This window comes from Carica papaya, chromosome 7 (assembly GCF_054855325.1).
Source record: "Carica papaya isolate Zhongbai chromosome 7, ASM5485532v1, whole genome shotgun sequence".
Taxonomy (NCBI): Eukaryota; Viridiplantae; Streptophyta; class Magnoliopsida; order Brassicales; family Caricaceae; genus Carica; species Carica papaya.
The window spans coordinates 1,319,986-1,345,214 of NC_142315.1; the positions used below are offsets into that span (position 1 = coordinate 1,319,986).

The 25,229-nt window shown below is 33.8% G+C and overlaps 2 protein-coding genes, 1 non-coding gene and 1 pseudogene across 9 annotated transcripts; 2 read left to right on the forward strand and 2 right to left on the reverse strand.

Annotated features, from left to right (window-relative positions):
• Positions 1 to 7,653: 7,653 nt before the first annotated feature.
• LOC110812673 (ARM repeat superfamily protein) lies at positions 7,654 to 10,626 on the forward strand. Of its 4 annotated transcripts, XR_002539347.2 has the most exons (4): positions 7,654 to 9,161; positions 9,501 to 9,592; positions 10,148 to 10,213; positions 10,330 to 10,626. XR_002539347.2 is itself a non-coding variant. In XM_022039494.2 (3 exons), exons 1-2 carry the CDS (start codon positions 7,842 to 7,844, stop codon positions 9,561 to 9,563), a joined length of 1,383 nt encoding a protein of 460 aa, XP_021895186.1. In that variant the 5' UTR covers positions 7,654 to 7,841; the 3' UTR covers positions 9,564 to 9,592; positions 10,330 to 10,626. The 4 variants fall into 4 exon arrangements, 3 of the variants coding, with proteins under 3 accessions (XP_021895186.1, XP_021895185.1, XP_021895184.1); XM_022039494.2 differs by lacking the exon at positions 10,148 to 10,213; XM_022039493.2 differs by lacking the exon at positions 10,330 to 10,626 and having other exon boundaries at positions 10,148 to 10,323.
• A 389-nt stretch (positions 10,627 to 11,015) lies between these two features.
• On the reverse strand, positions 11,016 to 14,041 carry LOC110812653 (inositol transporter 4-like; annotated as a pseudogene).
• A 375-nt stretch (positions 14,042 to 14,416) lies between these two features.
• LOC148252858 (small nucleolar RNA U3) lies at positions 14,417 to 14,632 on the forward strand. Its single transcript, XR_015813762.1, has one exon. It is a non-coding gene; the product is annotated as a small nucleolar RNA U3 (small nucleolar RNA).
• Positions 14,633 to 15,762: 1,130 nt separating this feature from the next.
• LOC110812696 (inositol transporter 4-like) lies at positions 15,763 to 19,536 on the reverse strand. 4 transcript variants are annotated; one of them, XM_088208200.1, is made up of 7 exons: positions 19,344 to 19,536; positions 18,191 to 18,392; positions 17,998 to 18,068; positions 17,549 to 17,884; positions 17,343 to 17,450; positions 16,615 to 17,214; positions 15,763 to 16,375 (listed from the first exon to the last, which is right to left on the reverse strand). In XM_088208200.1, the coding sequence occupies exons 2-7, from the start codon at positions 18,324 to 18,326 to the stop codon at positions 15,893 to 15,895; spliced, it is 1,734 nt and encodes a 577-aa protein (XP_088064326.1). In that variant the 5' UTR covers positions 18,327 to 18,392; positions 19,344 to 19,536; the 3' UTR covers positions 15,763 to 15,892. The 4 variants fall into 4 exon arrangements, with proteins under 4 accessions (XP_088064326.1, XP_088064327.1, XP_088064328.1 ...); XM_088208201.1 differs by lacking the exon at positions 19,344 to 19,536 and adding an exon at positions 19,131 to 19,259 and having other exon boundaries at positions 18,191 to 18,379; XM_088208202.1 differs by lacking the exon at positions 19,344 to 19,536 and adding an exon at positions 18,992 to 19,120 and having other exon boundaries at positions 18,191 to 18,379.
• Positions 19,537 to 25,229: the final 5,693 nt, after the last annotated feature.

Below are 25,229 nucleotides of genomic sequence, written 5' to 3' on the forward strand. Positions count from 1 at the left end.
TTTTATCTTTTTAGTGGGTATTTCCAACCTTACTCCCAACTAGCCCAAAACCAAAAGAAAAAACAAAGGCAAGTTGAATCATAGACTTGTACTCTATCTTACATATATGTATATGTACATGTATAGGTACATATATAAAAGACATGTAACGTGCATAGCCATCATGGTTTCGACCCATAACATCACTACCATAATTGCACACGAACACATGGGAAAAAAACCAGCAGTGAAAAGTTAATCATACCCAACAAGTTGATCACGTGATCCCGTCCCGCGTCAGCGTTTATTGCCACGCGGCGTGTCCTGGGTGACCGGAACTGCTGATTGAGTTGCTGACGTGGTCAACTTTTTTAAATTGAATTTTGATTTCCGGTTTCTGATTTTCTTTTCAAAAACACTTCAGAATTCAAATTTTCACCCATTTTTTTTAAAATCAATTTCAATTAAATCTAAAAAAAAAAGGTTCCAATATTAAAAAAAAAAAGAAAAAATTTATTTTTGGGGTGTTACAAATCATGTGTATACGAAGATGGCATGTTTAGAATTTTGTAGTATATACATCAAAATTTTATTGGGTTTAAGCTCTTTATACTTTGATATAAAGGTTAGCGACATGCATGCTTATATATAAAAAGAGCAAAATATACGAGCAAAACTTATAAGAATAATAGTAAGGAAATACAATGGAGATCAAGAAAACTTGCGAGAGAGATGAAGGCTGGAAGAGAAACTCTAATAGGGTTTTTTGTATATGTGTTGTTTTGAAGAGTCTAATAATATATCTATACATACACTAACACATAAGCACACTTATAAGAATAATAGCAAGGAAATACAATGGAGATCAAGAAAACTTGTGGGAGAGATGAGGGCTCGAAGAGAAACTCTAATAGGGTTTTTTGTATATGTGTTGTTTTGAAGAGTCTAATATTATATCTATACATACACTAACACATAAGCACACTTATAAGAATAATAGCAAGGAAATACAATGGAGATCAAGAAAACTTGCGGGAGAGATGAGGGCTCGAAGAGAAACTCTAATAGGGTTTTTTGTATATGTGTTGTTTTGAAGAGTCTAATAATATATCTATACATACACTAACACATAAGCACACTTATAAGAATAATAGCAAGGAAATACAATGGAGATCAAGAAAACTTGCGGGAGAGATGAGGGCTCGAAGAGAAACTCTAATAGGGTTTTTGGTATATGTGTTGTTTTGAAGAGTCTAATATTATATCTATACATACACTAACACATAAGCACACTTATAAGAATAATAGCAAGGAAATACAATGGAGATCAAGAAAACTTGCGGGAGAGATGAGGGCTCGAAGAGAAACTCTAATAGGGTTTTTTGTATATGTGTTGTTTTGAAGAGTCTAATATTATATCTATACATACACTAACACATAAGCACACTTATAAGAATAATAGCAAGGAAATACAATGGAGATCAAGAAAACTTACGGGAGAGATGAGGGCTCGAAGAGAAACTCTAATAGGTTTTTTGTATATGTGTTGTTTTGAAGAGTATAATATTATATGTATACATACACTAACACATGAGCACACTTGTCGTAGTATATCTATACATACACTCACACACACACACCCACATCGTATGAGCTACCAACAAGATCACACATCCCACTTTTCTCACTTTTCTTGGGCTTAGGTGAACGGGTTCTATGGTTCTAAGATATACTTAGGAAAATAAAAAATAAGTAAAATAAAATAGAGGAATAAAAATATTTAAAAATAAGTAATTAAAATAAATTAATTTCAAATTTTTAAAGAACATGAATTCATTAATAATTTATTTAAAAACTAAAATAATTTAATAAGGACGAAAATTTTAATTTTTTATTATGGAAGAAAAAACAAGAACAATGAGAAAAAAAAAGGGTTGACTAAAATATAATAAAGAAACAAAAAATTTTTATGTAAAAATTAAAAGGTCAAAAAATTGATAAATTTTTTTAAAAAAATTTTGTTAAAAATAAATATAAAAGGAAAAAAATTGATTAAAAAATAATATAGAAACAAAAAGAAAAGGACAAAAATATCAACCCATAAAAAGAAAAAGTACAATTTTATAAAATATATGTCTATATATGTACATATATATCATGTAACAATGTGACTATTTACCCAAAAAAGAAAAAACTTAATTACTTATGAATCAAATATTTATAGAATAAAAAATATTGGGTAATAAATATTATCCTTAAAAATTGAATATTAAATTAAAAAGTGAAATTAAAAAGGTTAATTTAAATTCAAAATTAATTTTCAAAAAATACATTAAAAAAAATGTATGGTACTTAATTATGCCAAGTGGGATGCTATATAATGTTGGTCAAAAGTGAATTATTATGTTTAAAATGTAACATCAACATGTCAAAATCGAATTCAAGTTGTCAAACACTATAAATTCATAAGGTCTAGCATTGACATTTGGAATTTAATTAAACTTTTGATTAAGCAAATTTTAAATTTATATTATAATCTCTCCTCCAATTCGATGTGACATCTACATACACCTTCAATTGGTATCTTAAATTGAAAATTAGTTGAAAATTTTATTTGAAATTTGCTTAATTTTTAATTTAGAAAATACCCAAAAAGTAAAATGATTACATGAAAACAAATGAAGAAACTTGTGGTAGCAACCATTGGCACTTGGAATTAATTTGTGAAAAGGGTATGCAAAAACAAGAATGTGCTCAATCATGAATTAAAATCCACAAAGCAAATCAAAATCTTAAAATTCAAGAGAGCTAATCAAAATCTTTTTTTTTTTTAGTATTATCCCACTTATTTTTGGGTTTTAAAAAGTGTTTAATTACATGTTTAGATGTGATTAATGGGTTTTTTTTATATTGATTTTGTGTTTAAAAAAGCTTAGTAAATGAGTAATTAGTTCTCGAGACACCTCATTAGCTAACCATCATGTTATATGATCAAGAAAAAGAAAGGCATTAGTTAAGGGAAGATCTATTCAATGTAATTTAATTATTGCTTATGAGCTCTTGCATTCTATGAGAAAAAGAAAAGTAAAAAAAAAAGCTAATCATTGTAAGTGCAACGTGGGAAAATATTTGATAAGGCTGAACGACTTTTTTTTAAGTATTCTTTCGAATTTAAAATTTTCTACTAATGCAGGTAGGTATACCAAACAATACATTTCCATTGTTAAATAGTCAATAGGGTTCTGTATTATAGTGATAAATCCTTAAATAGATTTTGCCAGAGAGATCCTCTTTTCTCATATCTCTTCATACATATATGGAAGTTCTACAAAGAATTTCGCAAAAAGTTCAAAACAATAACAAATTATGTTGAGTTAAAATAAATATCGAAACCTCTGTATTTTTTTATATTCTATTTGCATATGACTTATTCATCTTATGTCAAACTAATGAAAAAGAATATTAGATGACTAAGAAAAGGAAATAACTTACTTCATATATCACTGATAATCTTATTATTTTTAACTTTTTTTTTAATATTTTATATTCATTTAAAATTTTTATTTAAGAATTTTAAGATCTAGATATCAAATTATTATTCTTAGATATATTGGTGTTATATTTTTTATATTATTTACAAAACATTTATTTCTCACGAGACATGTTAAAAATTGTAATACTAGTTTTTTCAAGTTTTGAGTTGATTTTTTGACATTCTCTTTCTAGAAACACAATGAGGAATTTAATAATAAAAAAAGACAAGTGCATGAGTATAATAACGAGATTGATGACTCACATAAAAATAAATTAACTAGTTTAATATGTAAAAGACAATGTGCCTATAGGGAATTTAATAACTTTTCGATGCTCATTTGACGGAGAAACCATGACATATAATACTAGCTTAAGGAATTGAAGAAGTTGATACGCCTATTTGTTAGCTAGCTTGGTATTAACCTAAATTATTGTCTTATTGCCAACAAGAAAATTGAGATTTATTTGATCGTGATCACAAGGTATAACACGTATAGGACTTAAAAAGTTAGATTCTCAAGTGATACCAGATAAAAAAATTACAAGTAATGTTTAGAGTTGAACGGAATACAAAGAAAACGAGTAATGATAATATAAAAAAGTATACAGACAATGTAAATGCATTAAATATAAAAAATAACAAATTTGTAAAGTGACTGAAAATCGGCACAAGGATATGGAGAATTTACTAAAAAGTTTAAACGATAGATGTTAAAAAAGTATCCCCCTTATATTAGTTTATCTTTTTCGAAAATATTTAAGAAGAGTTTGTATCTAAAAAAATTCAAGTTTTCTAAGTATGACTAATAAGACATAATCAAATATCCTTAAATTATCTCGTTCACTGAAAAAATACGATGAAGTCATACATGGCAACAAGGGTCCTACCACGAAGATTTTCTCCTACATTCAATAATGAAGCAAGAGTGTCTGTCCTTATTGAAAATAAATGTAAATATAAAATCTCTAATTTAGGTTCAAATACATGAATATACGATAAATAAATACGATAATAAATTTAACTTATTTAGATTAAAAATATTTATCAAAAATTCGTGTATAAATATAGTTTCAGGATAAATACTAAAACAACAAGAAACAATAGATCATTTGATCTCTTCGGTGACCTTTCGTTATTCTCTTTTATATTCATACCCTCAAACTCAAATTACTTAGTAACTTCAAAAAGTTAATTGACGAGTTTCAGCTCGCTTCGACAGTAATAATAAAGTTTCTATTACGTAATTGAGATCAAATAGAAAAAAAAATGATAGCCTACGAGACTATAATACCAAATTTAAATTTATTTGAGCTCAATTAATAAATTGAATAAATATATAGTAACCATAATAATTAATTATACTTTAGTATATAAGATAAAAGAAGAAGAGATATCTGACAACTATACTTTATACAATGGACTATATATATTGGTTCTTTATACAAAATAAATATAAAATGGTCACTTTATTAAACTTAAATTTTAAAATATTATGGGAGGATGTATTTGGTTCTATGTTATATAAAAAATGTGTTTGTATATATATATACATACATGTATTTAGTATATATATATATATGTATAAGGTACCAACTCTATATCAAGTACAGGGAGGTAGGGACAAACATGATCTTTTCAATTTTGTTCAGCATTTAAGTAGTGCAGTTAGGGTGCTAAACAGCTCAGCTTGTTGCATAATTAAGACTACCTAATTTCATTTAATTATTTATTAATTTAAGTATTATTATAAACCATTCAAATTTTGTGGCCTCCAATTTGTCTCTTTTATTATTCTTTTAGAAAAATAATATTATTAAAAAAAATATAATTTTTTTTAACAAAAATAATTTTAGTGTATATGAAAAATTAAAGATGTTGAATTTGATAATTGCTAATTTGTTTATGAGGAAATTATTCTTCAATAATTTTTTTTAAATAAAATGATATATATATATATTTATATATGTATATATTGCTTTTGACTAAAGCTGTCCACCATTAACCAAATTTTAAATTATATAAATAATAAAATAAAAAATGTAAGTTTTAAAAGGAAAAAAAAAATTCAAAGTGATATAATAAGAATCATTTGTATACTTATTATATAAATAATGCTTTCTTTGTATAAGATTATATTATTCTCTATGAATGTATGTATTCATAGGACTTGTACAAAACTTTAAAACTCCTAAATGGGAAATGGATATAACAAATTTATTCAATTCCAAGTAGGCTAAGGTTAATTTGTTCTTATTTAAATCAACTTCCTATTAGAATAAGCGAATTCATACGAATCTTTTTTCTTAATAATAAAAATAATCCGTAATACTTTTACGATATTTCTTAATATTTTTTCATAATTTTACAGTATTTTTTTAAATTTTAATATAATTTCTGTCAATTTTTTTAAAAAATAAGAGTATCGAGTAAGTTACATTTCTTCATATTATTATTTTGAAATAAGAGTTTAACATTGAACTGAAAAAAATACATTAATAACATCAACGACATATTAAAAACAATAATATAACCTGTCACATAAGAATATAAATGAGCAAGCGAAGTCATCATAATAGAAGAAATCACTTCAGATATCTAATGCAACAATAGACTCCAAGTTTCTCATAAAACTATAAATAATATCGAGATTAACGAAGTAAAATCTCGGCAGTATGTGATAATTTTTTTTTATGTATGGGTCTTATAATAGAACTTACAATTTTCTCGGACAATCACTTTACATTTTCATAAATACGTGACCAATTTTTTATTTTATAATTAAAGATAACTAAATTTTAATTAATTTATCTTAACATTTTATTATAGATATAAATAATAATAAATTACCTGTTAATTTATTTCGGATATAACGAATAAAATTTCGCAATTAACACATTATAAAACCGATTATATGTAGAAAATTTTTCGATTTTTTTAATTTTTTTAACATAAAATTTTTATTTATGATAAAAAAAAGACGAGTACATGATATTCATTCCTAAGAACAAGTATATAATATATTAAAAAAAAACTAGGATTAAATGAAAATAAGATTTATCTAATAAATATGATAAATTATGCTATCTTAATTAACAAGATTAATCAATTTATACTCACATAAACATACATATAAAAAAATAATAGTCCTTTATAGGATATGAACAGCTACCTAATTTCTACTCCCTGAATTGGAAAGATTATAATATAATTGTTAATTAGTATACGGCAAAAGATCTTAGTACAAATCTTTAGGTCACCTATCCTAATTGACCATTAATTTAAAATTAATTATGTTATCATCATGATTATTACTCTTTTTATTTTATATATATATATATATATATTTGCAATGCTGGTTTGCATTCGTGTTTTTTTTTTTAATTTTAATTTTTAATTAAAGTTTAAATTAATGCAAATGAAGAAAAATTAATAAAAATTATTAAATTATTTCTCAAAATTTAATATTTGATTTGTAACGCTTAATCTTCCTCTTAATCCTTTGAAGCTAATACCAAATCTTCGCTTGCCAGACACGTGTGGTTAATCGGGTGAAAAGTCAGGCACGTGCGGATGATGTGGCACTGTCTACCTTCTGTTGAGGCTTTTTAGGAAGGTTCGAGTAACGGGGATTTCACCAGACACCGTTCGATAAAGCTAAAATGTTTTGACTCTTAACATCCACCGTTAGATTTCAATCGGACGGTTACAGCTTTCCAATACGTACAGTTAAACTGTTTCAAGTTGCATGAAATTACTAAAAAGGCCAAGCTGTCAAACACGTGTCCTTTCCGTGTAAAACTACAACTGTAAACCGACGCTTGTCGTAAGCACCAAAGCAGAATCTTTTTCCACTTTAAAAGCCACTGGGTTGTATTAATTAATGAGGGTAGTTTTGTAATTTTAAATCCCGCGATATAAAAAAGAACAAAGAAACATGGTTGTGACCACCGTCACTTTCACCGGCATTATCCGTCGTTGATTTTGAATAATCAGATGAAGCCGTCATCATCAGGTGTGGGACCCAATATGATATGAGCAGAACTGACCATGTGTTACATTTTATTTACCTTGATTGAGTCGTGACCGTGAGATTTACAAGACGCGCTGTGAGTTTAGCTTTGCCCAGATACTAAAGCCACCAGACACAGCAAAGTGGCTAAATCCAGCCTTAAATCCTTCCCCCTCATCTTCTTCTTCACTCTCTCCCTCTCTCTCTCGCTCTCTCTGTCTCTTTCTCTCTCTCGCGCCATGAAACGCAGTGAAAAGTACTGAAACGGTCAAGATATTTCTGTAGAAGTGGTTTTGGAAAGTTGTTTTGTTTCCGAAAATGGTTTCGCTGGAGGATTCACATTCCAATTCGAATCGGTTTCCTTTAACCCGAAATTTATGTGCTCCGTCGTCGGCGAAAATGCACCGGCATATCGGCAGGTCGATGCGTACGATACGATCGAACTTCTACCGAGAAGATTCCTGCTCGTTCACCAGTTCGGTTCCGGATAAATCAGGATGCATGTCGGAGAATCTGACGGATTCCGTCATCGACATGAGGCTCGGCGAACTTGCCTCTAAAATCAACAAGTCTACCAAGTCCTCCTCCACGGAAGAAGAATTTCTGGACATTTCGCAGGCGTTCAGTGATTTTTCGGTTTGCAGCAGCGATATCTCGGGCGAATTGCAGAGGCTCGCCTGCCTGCCGTCGCCCGATGTTGCACCGAGAAATGAGAATGGAGCTGGAAATAATGAAGCCGAGCCGGAGCCAGAGCCGTGTCTCGGGTTCCTGCAGAGGGAGAATTTCTCCACCGAGATAATCGAGAGTATCTCGCCAGAGGATCTCCAGCCGACAGTGAAGATTTGTATCGACGGTCTTCAATCGTCGTCGGTTGCCGTGAAGCGATCGGCTGCGGCGAAGCTACGGCTCCTCGCAAAGAACAGGTCCGACAATCGCGAGCTGATCGGAGAATCAGGCGCGATTCCGGCGTTGATCCCGCTCCTGCGATGCAGCGACCCGTGGACACAAGAGCACGCGGTAACGGCTCTGTTGAATCTCTCGCTACACGAGCAGAACAAAACGCTTATCACGAACGCCGGGGCTATCAAATCTCTTGTCTACGTTCTCAAGACGGGCACGGAGATCTCGAAGCAAAACGCCGCGTGCGCGCTGCTGAGCCTTTCTCTGCTGGAGGAGAACAAGAGCTCAATCGGAGCTTGCGGGGCAATACCGCCACTAGTGTCGCTACTGATGAACGGATCTTGCAGAGGGAAGAAGGACGCATTGACAACTCTTTACAAGCTTTGTTCGTTGAAGCAGAACAAGGAGCGCGCCGTGACTGCCGGTGCTGTGAAGCCGCTGGTGGGGCTGGTGGCAGAGCAGGGGACGGGCATGGCGGAGAAGGCGATGGTGGTGCTAAGCAGCTTGGCGGCTATTGAGGAAGGCAGGGAGGCCATCGTGGAAGAAGGCGGGATCCCCGCCCTTGTCGAGGCCATAGAGGACGGCTCCGTTAAGGGGAAAGAGTTCGCTGTCTTGACGCTTTTGCATCTGTGTGCTGATAACATTAGAAATCGTGGTTTGCTCGTCAGGGAAGGCGGGATTCCTCCCTTGGTCGCTCTTTCACAGACTGGCAGCGTCAGTGTTCGAGCTAAGAATAAGGTAACTTGTTTTTGTTGATGATAAACTTGGGTGAGTTTGCTATGCTGATCGAAGTATGATTTATGATGTTGCTGAAGACCTTGTGGGCACTGAAATATGTAATTACTATTATTAATTGAAATTCTTTTTGGGGTTTGACACTTTTTATCTTGACTGGGGTTTTTATATTGTTTATGAAGTCGATGAGATGCAATTCTACAAACCGGTTTCATGAGGTTTCTAGTGTGATAAGGTGTTTTGGTAGTTGACTTCTGTTCAAAATTTTGGTGATCCTTTTGTTGGATTCAACCAATCATATGTTTGTGAAGTTGACATAAATGCTCCATTGGGTTTTTGCAGGCAGAAACGCTGCTCGGATATCTAAGAGAACCGAGGCAAGAGGCATCTTCGTCAAGTCCTTGAGAGAAAGTAGATTAATCGTTCTAGTAGAGGTAATTATGGTGTTCTCTTGATGTATATAGTGCGTGTTTCGGTGGTTTGTACAGTGTGGTGCAGTAATGAGAGTAGTGGAGGAGGCTAATACCAAGCAAGAGACTGACATCTAGATGTATGATTTTAATTAGGTTTCGGGGTTCTTTTTCCTTTTCCCTGGTAGTATTTTGTGTCTCTGGGGATGGCGCAGTAAATGTTTGGCTTGTGGATTTTTAGTCTTTTTTCTATTATGAGATCTGGGTTATTTTTCTTATTGTTTTTCTTTGGGTAACCCAAATCTACTAAATTAGGTTTAGTGATTATTTTTTCAGCTAGAAAAGGTTGAGAGTATGCTGATGCTTGGAACTTATCTAAGGATGCTATTTTTTTTTTTTGGTTGCTCTGCTTCTTGTAGCTTGAGCTGTGTATGATGGAAGTCTAATTTGCATAATGGTTTTGTTAGTAAAGCTGGACCTAATTATGTGGAGACCAAACAGTGTTCACTGTTATTTAATTTCCATTTCTTCTTGGTTTATTAAACCCCACTCCATCTCAAAATAATTTTGACTGTGTAGTGAGTTTCTCAGCAGCTGCAGATCGTTTTCTTTTTGACTCTGTTAGGACCCACTGGTACAAAAATGGTACACATTCAATTTGCATATCTCTACTGTGTTTTGGCTTTTGTTGATGTGAGCGACTTGAGTGTTGATGCCAGAACAATCCAAGACATGAAGTTCAATCCTAACTTTCTTTGCAGCCGAACAGAAGAGAAAAGAGAGGGATCATGGTGTGCAGAAGTTGAATTTGGATCTAGGAAAGAAAATAAAAAAGAAAAATAAAAATGTGTGATGATGGTATGGGAGGTTGGTAGGGTCCTAGATGTGGTTGTATTTGTTGTAAAAGCAAAGTTCCTCATCTGCTGTATGCTCTGCTGCTGCGGCCCATCACCACCTGCTTTGTCCTGGTAAGCATTGTTTGTAGTTTGTACCATAGCAAAAGCTCACCAACCAGCTGAACCCCACCACAGATATTGAGTAAATATATAGATTATGTATATATGGCTTCCTTCTTTTTCTTTCATTGTCGTTATTAATAATGAATTAGCTGGCAGAGCAGGGGGTGTTTTTTGTCCTTCTCCTTGAATGGTTGTAGAAGGCTCACGGTCAAAACATTTGGCATTCAAAGTAGGTTTTGGATGATCAAGTGTCGGCATCTCATAGTTTAGGAGTCTTTGAAGTATCTGTCGACGCCTGGCCAAAAGGTTCAAACACTCAGGTGGTTTGCATTTTTTGATAAGACAAAAAAGTGTAGGTAGAGAAAATTTTAACAAGATGAAATATGTACAGTGAGAGGCGTAGGAGTTAAGAAAAAAAAAAAATGCACCAACTACGGCTTCACCCTTTGAGTATTGGGTTTGCTTCAATTTAAATTTTCGACATATATATATATATATATTTCATGTGATTATATTTATATATTTTGAAACATATATTTCAACTTGTATAGAAATTTAAGATTTTGTCGAAGCCCATATGTTTGTGTCATTTACAAGGGTTTGAGATTGTTTATAAAGAAGCACCTTTAACTTATATTTTAATTGAATTAATCTTTTTTTTAATAATATGTTATATTGTTAATATTTTATTTTAGTATAATTTATCAAACTAACGGAATGAAAATCCTTAGGTTTGCTTATAAGCAAGGTTTCTACCTTCTAAACTCTTTTGAGTTTGATAGTTAAGATCTTGAATGTGTCATGCCGAGGTTTTTGAAAAAGCATGATGATATTTTACGAGTAGGAGCTATCGATTGCCATGGGCGATTTCAATGGCTAAGTATTTGCGACTAGCAATAGGTACTAAGATATTTGAGAAAATTCGTTCTTCTTTTACCGTAAAAAGATATTTGAGAAAATAAATAATTTTTATTTTCGTTACTTTAAACTAAAAAGTTTTAACTTTACAAAATATTTATACAAATTTCATATTCTGAGGAACTTGGGATTTATGATAATTAGCACTATCATGTAAGTTTTCCAAACCAATTCAAAGAATTTAAACTTCAAATCTTGGGTCTCCCACTTTAACATGAAGAACATAACATGAGTAGATTTCAGTAGATTTGAATTCCTATGTATCAACTCATGCGATACTTCATTATACAATATATAAGACCCATGTTCATACATACATACATACATAAAACATACAATACATGTTGCCCACTTCATGATATATACATAAACGTGCATATATGAATAAAAAAGGCCAAAGCATATAATAAAGGAAGGCAGCAATTAAAATCAAATATATAAACATATTACTAATAAACTAATGTATTTTCAAAAAAAAAAAAAGGAACAATAATCAAATCCAGTGACTGCATAAAAGAAGAGTATTTGTTTTCCTTCCCGACTCTTTTAAGCATTATTAACAGCACCCCGATCTTCACTCTTCTTCCCACCACATAAACTTGGTTTTATACCCAATTTCCAGCATCTTCTCAATCTCCTCAAATTGCAGCCCTTTGGTTTCAGGCACCGAGAAAAATATGGCAATTAATCCAACAAAGGAGAACCCAACAAAGAGCAAGAAAGTCTCAGAAGAACCAATGGCTTTAGTGAGAGTTATTAAGAATGTCAAGCTCACTACCAAGTTGGAGGACCAGTTAGATACTGCTGCAATTGCTCCACCAAAAACCTCTGTATCTCAATGGATATATCTCCGAATTCACGATCCATCGAACAGTTCCCATTCCGGGTGCGTAGACAAAGATGTATAAAGCCAAGAACACAACAGCCAGGAAACCGAATTTACTAGGACAACCATCCTTGAACCATGTCCTTCCTTGAGCATAACATGAATTTGGTTGATAATCAAGCTGCAATAACTATCTCTCACAATCTGGTTTTCCATAGCAAAACTAAACATTTCAACATCAAGTTATTTTTCTTGAAGGAAGTGCAAAAAAAAAAAAAAAAAAAATTTTGTCACCTTAGTTTATTGCAGAACTGATGATCAAGTAACATATGTATTTACCAAACCTCTTCAGTTAGTAAGTTCGAAACAATAAGAAAGAAACTTGGAGTTTGCATCATCTAAACAAAGAGTGTTAGAAATGGTGTTTAGGATGGCTGCTGCACTAGTAAATTTCTTTGTGTTTAAATTTAAAAATTTTAAAATAGTACTTTTTATCTTTTAAAAGTTTTTTATTTTCTAATTTATCATGTAATCATGGCCTATTTTTAAGATCACGAATTTAGTGGTTAGTTAATTTCAGATTTATATAATGTATGTTTTGAATTCAATGAAAACTGAATTTCTCCGTAAAGTTGTCTCTGTTTTTCTGCTGTAACTTCACTCTAATAACATGATCACAGAAAGAAAAAAAAATCAGAAATCAGTAACAGTTAGCTGAAGGGACTAACTCTGATATCAATCAAAGCTTACCTTCCTGTAAAGCCATCTAGGAGACTCTAGAATGAACAACATCAATAGAAATTGAATCAGAGCTAGGACTCCGGCAACGCCAAGCATCCAACACCAAGTACCAGGCACCTAACGTAGGGTTTAATAACTCAAGTTAAAATCAGATGTCTTAGTTGTCGAATTGATTAATTATTAGTTTATAAGTAACTTACATGTGTGAACACAAGATTGATAAGGTAAGCCAAGAATTATCCATTAATTGTTTTATAAGTATACTTACATGTGTGAACGCAAGATTGATAAGGTAAGCCAAGAATTATCCACTAGTGATTAAAAAACCATTTATGCTTACTAGTACACCTCGGATTCTTGGTGGAGAAGCTTCTGAAATGTAAAGAGGGCATGTCATAGAAGTCATCGCGACTCCTAAACCTACAAAGATTCTTCCAAAGATTATCTGCCAAGGAGCTGGAACAATGGCCATAAGGATTTCACCAATGAAGAAGAGAACATTTGCGATTAGAATGGATCTCTTTCTTCCTAGTCTATCATTTATCCATGCACCAGTTGCAGCACAAAATATAGCTTTGGCTGACAGCCATGCTAACGATCAATTACTGCCCGATTAATCAATTGATATATTGAAACATTTTGTTGTTGTTTATACAATTACGAGCATTAAAAAGGAATAGAGATTCACCTGTAGCCATATTTTCCTATCAACCTGATCAAAGTCATCTTTGATGTAAAGTAACGCACCAGATATGACACCTAAATCACAACAAGAATAAGTGTGTATCTATATATATATAATGCAATATAGAGTTAATATAATAAAATTCAGCCTCTTAAATTATGTTAAACAAAAAGAAAAACGATGATTAGTAGAAAATTACCAGTATCATAACCAAAGAGGAGACCTCCAGTACCAGCAGAGAGTGCTAGCCTTGAAATATAAGGTGATTCCACCCTCAGCCATCTCGATTTCACCTTGTTGAAACACAACTTGATCACTAATTCCCCAAACAACCTGAAAATCACACAACAGCAAGATTAAGCTTTTAACTATGTAAACTCTTCCCTTGCCTTCTCATTCTCTCTGCAGTGGGAGAGCAGTTGGCTGACATTGCAACTATGAGAGAGTGTTAGGGAAACGGGATGAGACTCTGTCGTGATTAAGATAATAAATTCGGGTTAACAAAACATTGGGACCCACTTCAGAAGCATTTGATTATTTGACCAACGACTTAAATTAAAATTTTAAAGAAAATGTGGTGTTGATTTGCACTATTGAAATATTGTGAAGGGGTAAACATGTAATTTCGTGCATTTTTTTTTTTTCTCTTCTTGTTAAAATAGCACAGTATGGATAGTAATGATGATTGAAGTGTAATTATTAAATATTAGAAATAATAGTTAATTACTTGAATATGATATCTTCTATAGATTGGTAACTTTATTTTCTTGAGTTATAAGGAGACAAGATCTCAAGTCTGGTGGATGAATCGTGACTGTGTAATCAGAGCGTGATTAATGATAGAGACGGATATGATGAACCATTGATGCTGTAAAGGATCGTTCCCAGTTAAGTTTAGTATTTACTGAGGTGGTTATCCGGTTATTTGATTAATAATTATAAATAATTAACATACCTTCTTTAATGTTTATGGAATTTCGTTTTTTGAAAAGATTTTCTTTTTCAAACTCTTTCCGTAATTTACATGTATTATTTTCGTAATTTTTTACTTCGGATTAAGAGAATAATAAGAAATTAGTGAATTTAGAATAAAATTATACACGAAATATTATACCTATAAAAAATTATATACTATATATATTTTCTATATAGATAGTATATAATTGATTCCCATAAATTTTTTTTAAAAAAAACACTCTGAAAATATTATAAGCATTAATTCAAAACAGAAAAAAGTTCTCAAAACCAGTATTTTGAGATATGAAGTTATAGTAATTAACATTATTTTAGGGTTTTAAATTTAATGGTAAATTCCTTATTAAAGAGGCATCATTTTTGTTGTTATATATATATATATATATTTAATTAATTATTTTATTTTGATTCGATAAAATTACAATATTTAACTTTTTGATCAACGACTTAAATTAAAATTTTAAAGAAATCATATTGTTCATTTGCGGTATTAAGAGATTGTGAATAGATAAATATGTTATTTCGTGCATTTTTTTTCTCTTTTTATTAAAACAGCACAGTATGGATATTAACGATGATTAAAATATAATTATTAACGATTAAAAATAATTAAACATACCCTCTTTAATGTTTATGCAATTTTGTGTTTAGAAAGATTTTCTTTTTCAAAATTTTTCCGTAATTTATATGTACTATTTTCGTGACTTATAATACTTGGTTTAGTAATATCGAAGACTTTATAAATTTATTATACACTTTAGCTTTAAATTTCAATTTTGACCCACTTATATTTTATTTGTATTTTAATTATTTTTCTTGTAATTTAATTATGAGTTATTATGCATAAATGAATAAAATAATAATTAAAAAATTCAAACAGTCCCAGTAGGCCTGAAGGGTTCATTCTAATCCAGGACTGCCAAACAGCGCCTTCCTCCTGCCTTCCTTGAACCCACTGTCTTCCGTCTGTCTTCTCCGATCATCCCCGTCGATCACCGCACGCCGCGGAGGAAGGCTGTTAAGCTCATAATGTATATATATATATATGTATATATATATAAAGCCACAGCATATAATCAAAGAAGGCAGCAATTAAAATCAAATATATAAACATGTTAATAAAAAACTAATTGATTTAAAAAAAAAAAAAAAAAAAAGGAACAATAATCAAATCGAGTGACTGCATAAAAGAAGAGTATTTGTTTTCCTTCCCTGCTCTTTTAAGCATTATTAACAGCACCCCGATCTTTACTCTTCTTCCCACCACATAAACTTGGTTTATACCCAATTTCCAGCATCTTCTCAACCTCCTCAAATTGCAGTCCTTTGGTTTCAGGCACCAAGAAAAATATGGCAATTAACCCGACACAGGAGAACCCAGCAAAGAGCAAGAAAGTCCCAGAAGAACCAATGGCTTTAGTGAGAGTTAAAAATGTCAAGCTCACTACCAAGTTGGATGACCAGTTAGATACTGCTGCAATTCCTCCACCAACACCTCTGTACCTCAGCGGATATATCTCCGAATTCACTATCCATGGAACAGTTCCCATTCCGGGCGCGTATACAAAGATGTATAAAGCCAAGAACACAACAGCTAGGAAACCGAATTTGCTCGGACAACCATCCTTGTACCATGTCCTTCCTTGAGCATGACATGAATCTTCCAGTAAATCTGTCCTTGCCAAGCAGGTTCCAGGAGCATACTGAGATAATCACATGGATATAAACAATGTCAATTCTCAAGCAATCAAAAAATGAGCGGATTAGGTATCGACCATCTTTTAATCGAATGCTTTATAATTTTACTTCTTTTCATGATATTATGAATTCGAGTCAGATTATCTTCTTATATGTGTTCTTATTTGATTGTATTGTTATCAGTTCGTAAATGTTATTTAATTATTAAAATATACGAATTTTTAAAAGAGATAAGTCTACTTACTTGGTTTTTGTTGGCACAAAAACCACACTCGACTTTCAAGCATTTCATGCAATTCCACCGAGATGGATTGGTGGCTTGAACAAAAGAGCTGCAAGTGGAGTTGGCAAATTGGGTGGATTGAACTTGATCGACCTTAGGTGAATGAATCGATGCTTCATGGAATACTACTCCCAACACAACAAGGCAAAATATGATACCAAACATAGATACAATCATCATCCTTCTCCTTCCATATCTATCTACGAAAGCCATGCTTATAAGCGTGCATAGCCAGTTCAAACCAGAAGTAACAAGAGATAATGCCAGTGCTGTCTGGTTTGAAGCATATCCAGCAAACTGAACAATTGAAGGACTGTAATACATGACTGTATTTATACCCACAAATTGCTGAGCCACTTGACATGTGACTCCTGCATATAATCCTCTCCGAACAACTTTGTTACTAAAAGCACCCTTTAGTTTTGCTGGAAGACTCTCTCCGATTGAAGCCTCCTCAGCCTTCTCCTGCTCGACAGATAACTTAAGGGCATTTAGTTCAATCTCGACTTCATTTGCAGGGTAAATCTTCTCTAGAATTGCTCTGGCTTCATCAACTTTGTTCTGATCAAACAAAGAAAAAGATTAGGAATCAGAAACAGAAAGATCGGGAATCAGTAACAGTTGCCACAAGGTTTAAAATTATCATGAAAAAGACAGACTTTAACTTTGATATCAATCAAAGCTTATACATTTCTGTAAAGCCATCTGGGAGACTCTGGAAGGAACAACATTAGAAGAAATTGAACCAGTGCTGGGACTCCAGCAACGCCAAGCATCCATCGCCAAGTTCCAGGCGCCTAACATATGGTTTAATAGCTCGTGTTAAAATTAAAATCACGAACTCGATGGCTTATTTGTCGAACTGATTAATTATTATTGTATAAGTACTACTTACCCGAGTGAAGGCTAGATTGATAAGGTAAGCCAAGAATTGTCCACCAGTGATTAAAAAACCATTTGTGCTTACAAGTGCACCTCGGATTCTTGCTGGAGAAGCTTCTGAGATGTAAAGAGGGGATGTCATAGAAGCCATCCCAACTCCTAAACCTACAAAGATTCTTCCAATGATTATCAGCCAAGGAGCTGGAGCAATGGCCATAAGGATTGCACCAATGAAGAAGAGAACATCTGCAATTAGAATGGATATTTTTCTCCCAAGTCTATCGTTTAGCCATCCTCCAATTGCAGCACCAAATATAGCTCCGGCAACAGCCATGCTAACGATCAATTCCTGCCAGATTCATCAATGAACATATCGAGACATTTGATTCGTGATAATATACAATTAAGATCATTAAAAAGAAATAGAGATTATTTTGCTACAAATAAATAGCGATTATTTACCTGTAGCCACGTTTTCCTATCAACCTGATCAAAGTCATCTTTGATGTAAAGTAACGCACCAGATATCACACCTAAACCATAACAAGAATAATAAGTATGTATAAATATATATATATAAAGTGCAACATAGAGTTACATAATCGAATTCAGCCTCTTAAATTATGTTAGACAAAAAGAAAAAGTAGAGAATTACCAGTATCATAACCAAAGAGGAGACCTCCAATACCAGCTGAGAGTGCTAGCCTTAAAATATAAGGTGTCTTCCATGCTACCCTCCAACATTCTGTGAATTCTGTCTTATCAGCTTTCGTGACTCCCCCTTCAACCATCTCGATTTCACCTTGTCAAAACACTTAAGTCGATCTCAAATTCCCTAAACAACCTGCAAAATTAAGCTTGTAACAATTTCCATCGAACATAAGAGACAATCTGTCGGTATCTTAACATGGATGATCCTATTTAGTCTGTAATACGACGTTCTTAATTCAAGCAAAAAATCAATGACAGTTACATATTAATCAAAGTATCAAAATGAGATCTATTACAGAGAAAAACTAAAGAAAATAAGAAGAGTACGGATAAGATCATTGAAGAGAGCTACAGCCAAGTATATACATAGAATACAGATGAATTTCTCTACATTCTATTTTGGGGAAAAAAATAAAAAGAAAAACTTGAATGATTTTTCTAACTGTTGCCAAATCTGTGAACAAGGGTATCGTAGATAAGCTTTACTGATTTTATTGTGATTCGAAGTCCTATTTTTTAAAAATTTAAAAAACTGAAAAAGAAGAAATTACTAAACAGAGTCAGAACTTTCATCTCTAAACAACTCTCTGTAATCTCATTCTTCTTCAAGAAAACAAGATAAATACTGAACTCTTTTTATTCAATCTTGTTCCAAAAGAAATATATTATAGTCTTATTATATCATATTATATTATATATACACCGAAGAGCCATGGAAGATACTTCCACATAACATAAAATGTACCGAAAAATCTCCAAAGAACTCTCATCTTCTTCTGGAAAAACAAGATAAACACGGAAACCTTCTCGGATAAACACCCCTCCCCCATTAAAACAAATTAAAGAAACAAGCAACCAGCGCGCAGAAATAATGTTTATCTTACAAGATCTCTCGAAAAGTATCTATCAAACCCATCAATGGTTGTCTCTGTTTTTTTATTTTTCATGTCAACGGAAAACACCCTCAGACAACATAAAGACAGAAACCGATAAAAACAACTTTAAGCGGAGAAGAAAAAAAAAAAAAAAAAAAAAACCAATGAATGAAACAATCTTTGAGAGAAAAAGAAACAGAGAAAGAAGATGAGTATATTTACCTTAACTGTATCAGACCTTTTACGTCAAGTAAACTCCTTCTAGGGCCTTCTCAATCTCTCTGCAACTCAGGATTGACTGCTCATGCGGGATATATGCGTGAGTTACGTGAGTATATATAGAAGCGCACCTACGAATCCGGCTCGAATTTTATAAGCAGTTGGTTGACAGTGCAACTCCGAGGTAGTATTGTCGATAAAACGGAACGGAATAGGATTCCGCTGTCATTTAAGTTTTCAATAATCCGGATTAACATCACCGTGGGACCCACCTGAGAGTATTTTGACTCTTTGACCAACGAGCTTAAATTAAAATTTAAAAGAAAACGTGGGCGCTTGATTCGCGGGTAAAAATGTCATTTGACATTCCTATTAAAACGGTACAGTTTTGGATAACAGTAATTATGAGGTGTCTGAAAATATTATTTTTCAAAAAAGGTAATTTTTTAATTTGGGTTAAGGGGATAATGAGTAGATTAATGAAAATTACAATAAAATTTAAATCTTATTCGTATAAAAATTATATATTTTGTAGATATATTTCCTAATTCATATTTTTTTATATTATTATTTACTATATTGATTTTTTTTTTGTGGGATTTTGTGGATTGTAAATATCAGAAATTATCCAAAAAAGAAAATTATTATTTTCACAAAAAAAGAAAGATAAGATTGACATAATCGAATTTTGAGGTTGACAAATTTGCTTACATGAATTAATCTCAAAAAATTTAAAAAAAAAATCTGAAAATTTTATGTGTAAATTCAACTTTTGGGTTGTGTTTCTCTATTTTATTTAGAAAATAAAAAATTATAAAAATTCCAAATTTATCACATTAATACACACACATATATATATATATGTATATGTATGTACATATATGCATGTATTATGAGTGTAAAATTGCAAAACCATTAATTTATTTTTTGAAGCTAAATTTACTTCACTAAGGAAAAAAAAAAATTAGATGGCAACGTGTTTCATCATTATCATATATTATTAATCATTTATCCAATTTGCAAAACTTGTCCTTGGTGCTAATTCATACATTTGACCCATATATATATATATGTATCTATATGTATAGAAACATATGTTCAATATATATAATGGTAGTTTTAATTAATGTATAATTAAATTTTGTAAAATTACTAAACTTTTATTTAGTTTATCATTCATTTTAAGTTTAATACAATAATAATTACTAGTTATAGTAATGAACTTGAAAAAAAAAATTATTTATTAGTTCATATAAAAAGTTATATTATAAAATATTTATTGGTAAAATTCGATGCATGTATTAAAGTCACATGAAATTACTATTAAATTACTCTTTAAAATTGATATATTTATTTATAATTGCATAAAGATATATATACTTTACAAATATAATGATTAAAATGGGAAAAAAAATTTATGTAATTTAGTATTCATTTAATTTAATTATATTTTAAATCAATTAGGAAAAAATATATATTTTAAACTTAAATAGCTTTTTTTTATATAAAAATTAATACATTATATTTGCATGCATGCCAATGTATATCATCATTAGATATATTACATGCAAATCATGAAATTAAAAAAGAACATGTAATCAATTCAAAAAAGAAATTCAAAAATTACACGAAACCTTTTTTTATATATAAAGAAAATAATACAATTAATAAATTAAAATATTTGATCTATATAGGATAAAGATTTCATGAATTTTACTGTTTTTTCAATATATGATTGAATTTTTTTACTATATAATTATATATATATATATGCAGGTATATGTATAAATTTGTACTTTATATTACCAAGCTATAATTTCAGTAACATTTTTATTTATTTATATACAATAATTTATATCATATTTATGATTATCATAATTTATTTTTAGTTTTTAATAATTTTAAGTACGAGAACTACAATAAAAAAAATTATTCATGTCACTTTTTTCGAGTATTATTTTATGCTTATGAAAAGTATAGGTTAATAGTTTTAATTATCTTTACATTTAGAAAATAATTAGAGAATTAAAGTACATTAAAAATAAAGTTAAAAATTTATTATTTTAAAAACATATAAAATAAATATTTTATTTTGAATTTAACTTAAATTTGAAACCTTATTTTATTTTATTTTTTAATATAACTCGATTGAAATACAAATTAAACTTAATATTACAAGTGAATATAATACATATATATATAAAACAAATTAAAAAGTGAACTACTTAATTTTTTAATTCACTTACTTAATTTTAATATTATTGATAATATAAAATTTTATCCTTTTATTTACTTACCACACATTTATACAAATAATTCAATATTTTTTTTTATAAAAAAAGAAAGATGTATCAAATATATACATATACATATATTGTAGCACCCGGAAAGGAGGAGGGAAAAAAAAAAAAAAAAAAAAAAAAAAAAAAAAAGGGGGGCCACGTCAGCAGCCGCGTCAGCAGCCACGTCAGCAGTCCCGGCCAACCAGGGCCTGCCACGTGGCAAGATCGCGTCACTCCGAAAGGAGCCACGTTGGCGATCCGCGTGGGTGCGATCCGACGGCCCAGATCAATCACGCGATCGGACGGCCCAGATTCAATCGCACGGACGGCCCAGATTCAATCAAAAACGAACGGCCCAGATTAAAACAAAATGAACGGCTGTGATCAAAAGGCAAGGGGTTATAAATAGAACCCCCACACCAGACCACAAACCCTAGCCGCCAGCCGCTCGCCGGAGAAGACGAACCAGAGGCCGACCGCCGCCACCCGCCGCCGCTCGCCGCCGCACCGGGGAAATTTCCGACCGCCGATCGAGGTAAATTTCATACCCCCGACTCGTTTTTCCCCACTGATTCCTCCTATGGCCAAATCGAAGCCGAAATCCCGGCCAAACGGCCGGAATACGCGGCCGAAGCCCAGCGGCGCCGCCGCGCCCCCTCTCGGTTTTTGCCTCCGACGAGGCCCTTCCCGGCCTCCGTTCGATGCAATTTTTATATCACCGTGATCACCTTTCTTTTCTCTACAGGTTGACCGGAGCCGAATCACCAAAACACGAACCTCGCCGGAGAGCCGCTGCACCCGAGAGCGCCGCCACCGGTAAGCTCCGTTTTTCCGTGATTTTTTGGCCCCCCGAGGGCCCTAGGGTTGTTTTCTGACAAGGACCAATGCGAGTGTGGCCGAATTCGGCCGGAAACGGCCGAAAACAGTCAACCCGAGGTGACTCGCCGCCGCCAGCGGCGGCGCCGTCGCCGGAGCACGGCGGAGCCGCCGTGCCGGAGTTGCGATTTGGGCCGAAAGAGGCCCTGGGCTTAATTTGGAATTTTTTTTGGAACACGTGCAGGTACTGTTAGTGTGTTTCAGTTCTCCGAGAAAAATTCAGGGAAAAATTAGGGACAGCCTGCAGGCGCACTGTGAATCGTATTCGGATCTCGAAAACAAGTAAGGACCCCTCACCCTATTTCCTATCACGGTATTAAAGTTCAAAATGATAAAACGGTATTTCTTGAATTAACGCATGTGTGAAATTGCTTAAGGTTGCTAATGGAGCCCGAGTCTAGTGTGATTGATGATTTACTGTTATTTGCTCTGTTTTACACTGTTTTACAGCTTTAAATGCATTATGGGGTTTGATGTGTTCATTTTACAGATTTGTGTGCATATACTACGTTTTTATTAATTATGGGTTGAATGACTGAAAAAACTGATATTGTATGTTGTCTGTTGATATGAATTACGATTTGCTTGTTTAAATGTGAATTGATGATGTTGATTGAGGAAAAGGAAAATGAAAGATTGTATAGACTGATAATTGTATTATGGGGGTCAGCCTGACTAGATATCCTGGGAGATGGTGGACGGACCGGGTCCGTAGGGAACCCTACCGGGATTGTGGTCTCACATGCCGGACGGGGTATGGAGATTTTATGGTTTTGGCGCCCATACCGGACGGGGTATGGGGACGGCCCGTTTCACCCTCATACCGGACGGGGTATTGAGGTTCATGGTTTTGGCGCCCATACCGGACGGGGTATGGGGACGGCCCTGGAAACTGATTATGAATGTTAAAGGTTAACGGGTAGCGGAACCCCTATGGACCCCCACGGATACTAGTAGGCTGGTAAATGAAAAAGAAAAAAAAAAAAAAAAAAAAAAAAAAAGATATGTTGTACAATGATTGGATTGCAAGAGGCGTGATAAGTGTTATGTTTTACAGCTTAGATTATTCAATGATTATGATAATGTTATTGTTTTCTCATATTGTTTTCATAAATTCCACCAAGGTAAGTGGATGGTAAAAGTTTTATTATTGATAAAAGGTTTTGTTGTAAATTATGCTCCATTGGTCTTTTTGTGGTTTTCTACCCACCTTTATCTCCGTGACGGTGAGATATCGTGATGTTCTTACTGGGCTAGTGTAGCTCACTCCTTAATTAACCATTTCAGATCAGGAAGACATGGTTCCCGAGCCCGTTCCGCAGGAGGACGACGAAGGGGATGCCTAGAGACTCTGTAGTCATACGCATAGTTTATTTTCGAGTTTTCTTTCTTAGTTAGTTTAACATTTTATATTTTAAGTATGTTTGTTTGGTTTTTCGTGTAAGGGATGTTAATTGAAATTTTGATCTCGCTTCCGCATTCGATATATTTAAATACTCATTTCTTTTTAATATTTCCGGGGTCGTTACAGTTGGTATCAGAGCCGCGTTTCCTCGGACCCATCCCTTACACTATAGTCCTTCAAAAAAAAAAAAATAAATAAATACTCACCGATGGGTCGTTACTCAACCATTCCTTGTAAATGCAGGTACACAGAAATGAGGAGAGGAAGGCCCCCACTAAACCGAGCGGCACAAGATAATTCACTTCGGGAGGATTTGGACAGATTATATGAGATGGTGGAAGCTCTCGTAGCTGCCCAGCGAAGACAAGAGGAGAGAAGGGAGTTACCCGGACCTCCTCCGCTAGCGCAGGTTGAGCCCCCGTTACAGCAGGCTGATCCCGAGCCACCCCGGCAGGAGCCTGTTCCTCCACAGTACCACCCGGCACCACAGCCGCGGTACGACCCGGTACCACAGCCACAGTACCAACAGGTACCGCCACAGCATATTCCAGTGCCCCCACCCCATCAGCAGGCGCCACCACAGGGTCCCCCAGTTCACCCTCAGCCGGCCCCAGTTCCTTTACCTCGGGACCCCGCTCCCTCCTTGATCGACCCCGGCTTCATAGAGAGGTACAGGAGACTGAACCCTTCTACTTTTTCAGGGGGATCCTCTTTCGAAGAGGCCCAATACTGGCTGGCGGAGACTGAGAGAGCCTTTGAGACCTTGGGAGTAATTCCTGAGCAGAGGGCTGCCATTGCCTCCTACATGCTGGTAGGGGAAGCAGTACGCTGGTGGGAGCTCAAGCGGGCCACCCTGCCTGTACCAGTTACTTGGGAGCAGTTCCTAGCGGCTTTCCATGCGGAGTATCTCCCTAAACACATCCAACATTTAAAGGAAATGGAATTTGCTCAGTTGGTCCAGGGTAATATGACAGTGTCGGAATACGCCCGCAAGTTCCTGGAGCTGGGCCGACATGCCCCGGAGACATTGTTGGATGAGGGCCGAAAGGCCAGGAAATTCCAGTGGGGTCTCCGCCCGGCGATCAGACAGCACTTGTTGGTGATGGAGCTCGAGACATATTCGGCAGTCCTAGCAAAGGCGCAGATCATAGAAAGGAGCTTCGACACCCGCCCTCAGCTAGCGGGAAGTTCCCGACCTTCAGCCCCGCTCCGCAGGCCAGCGCCTACCATGCCTGTCCAACCCAGCAAGAGACCCAGGCCTGCCGCTCAGGGCCCTCCTCAGGCTATGGGGGCAGCTCGTGGGAAGATCTGCCAGTACTGCGGCAG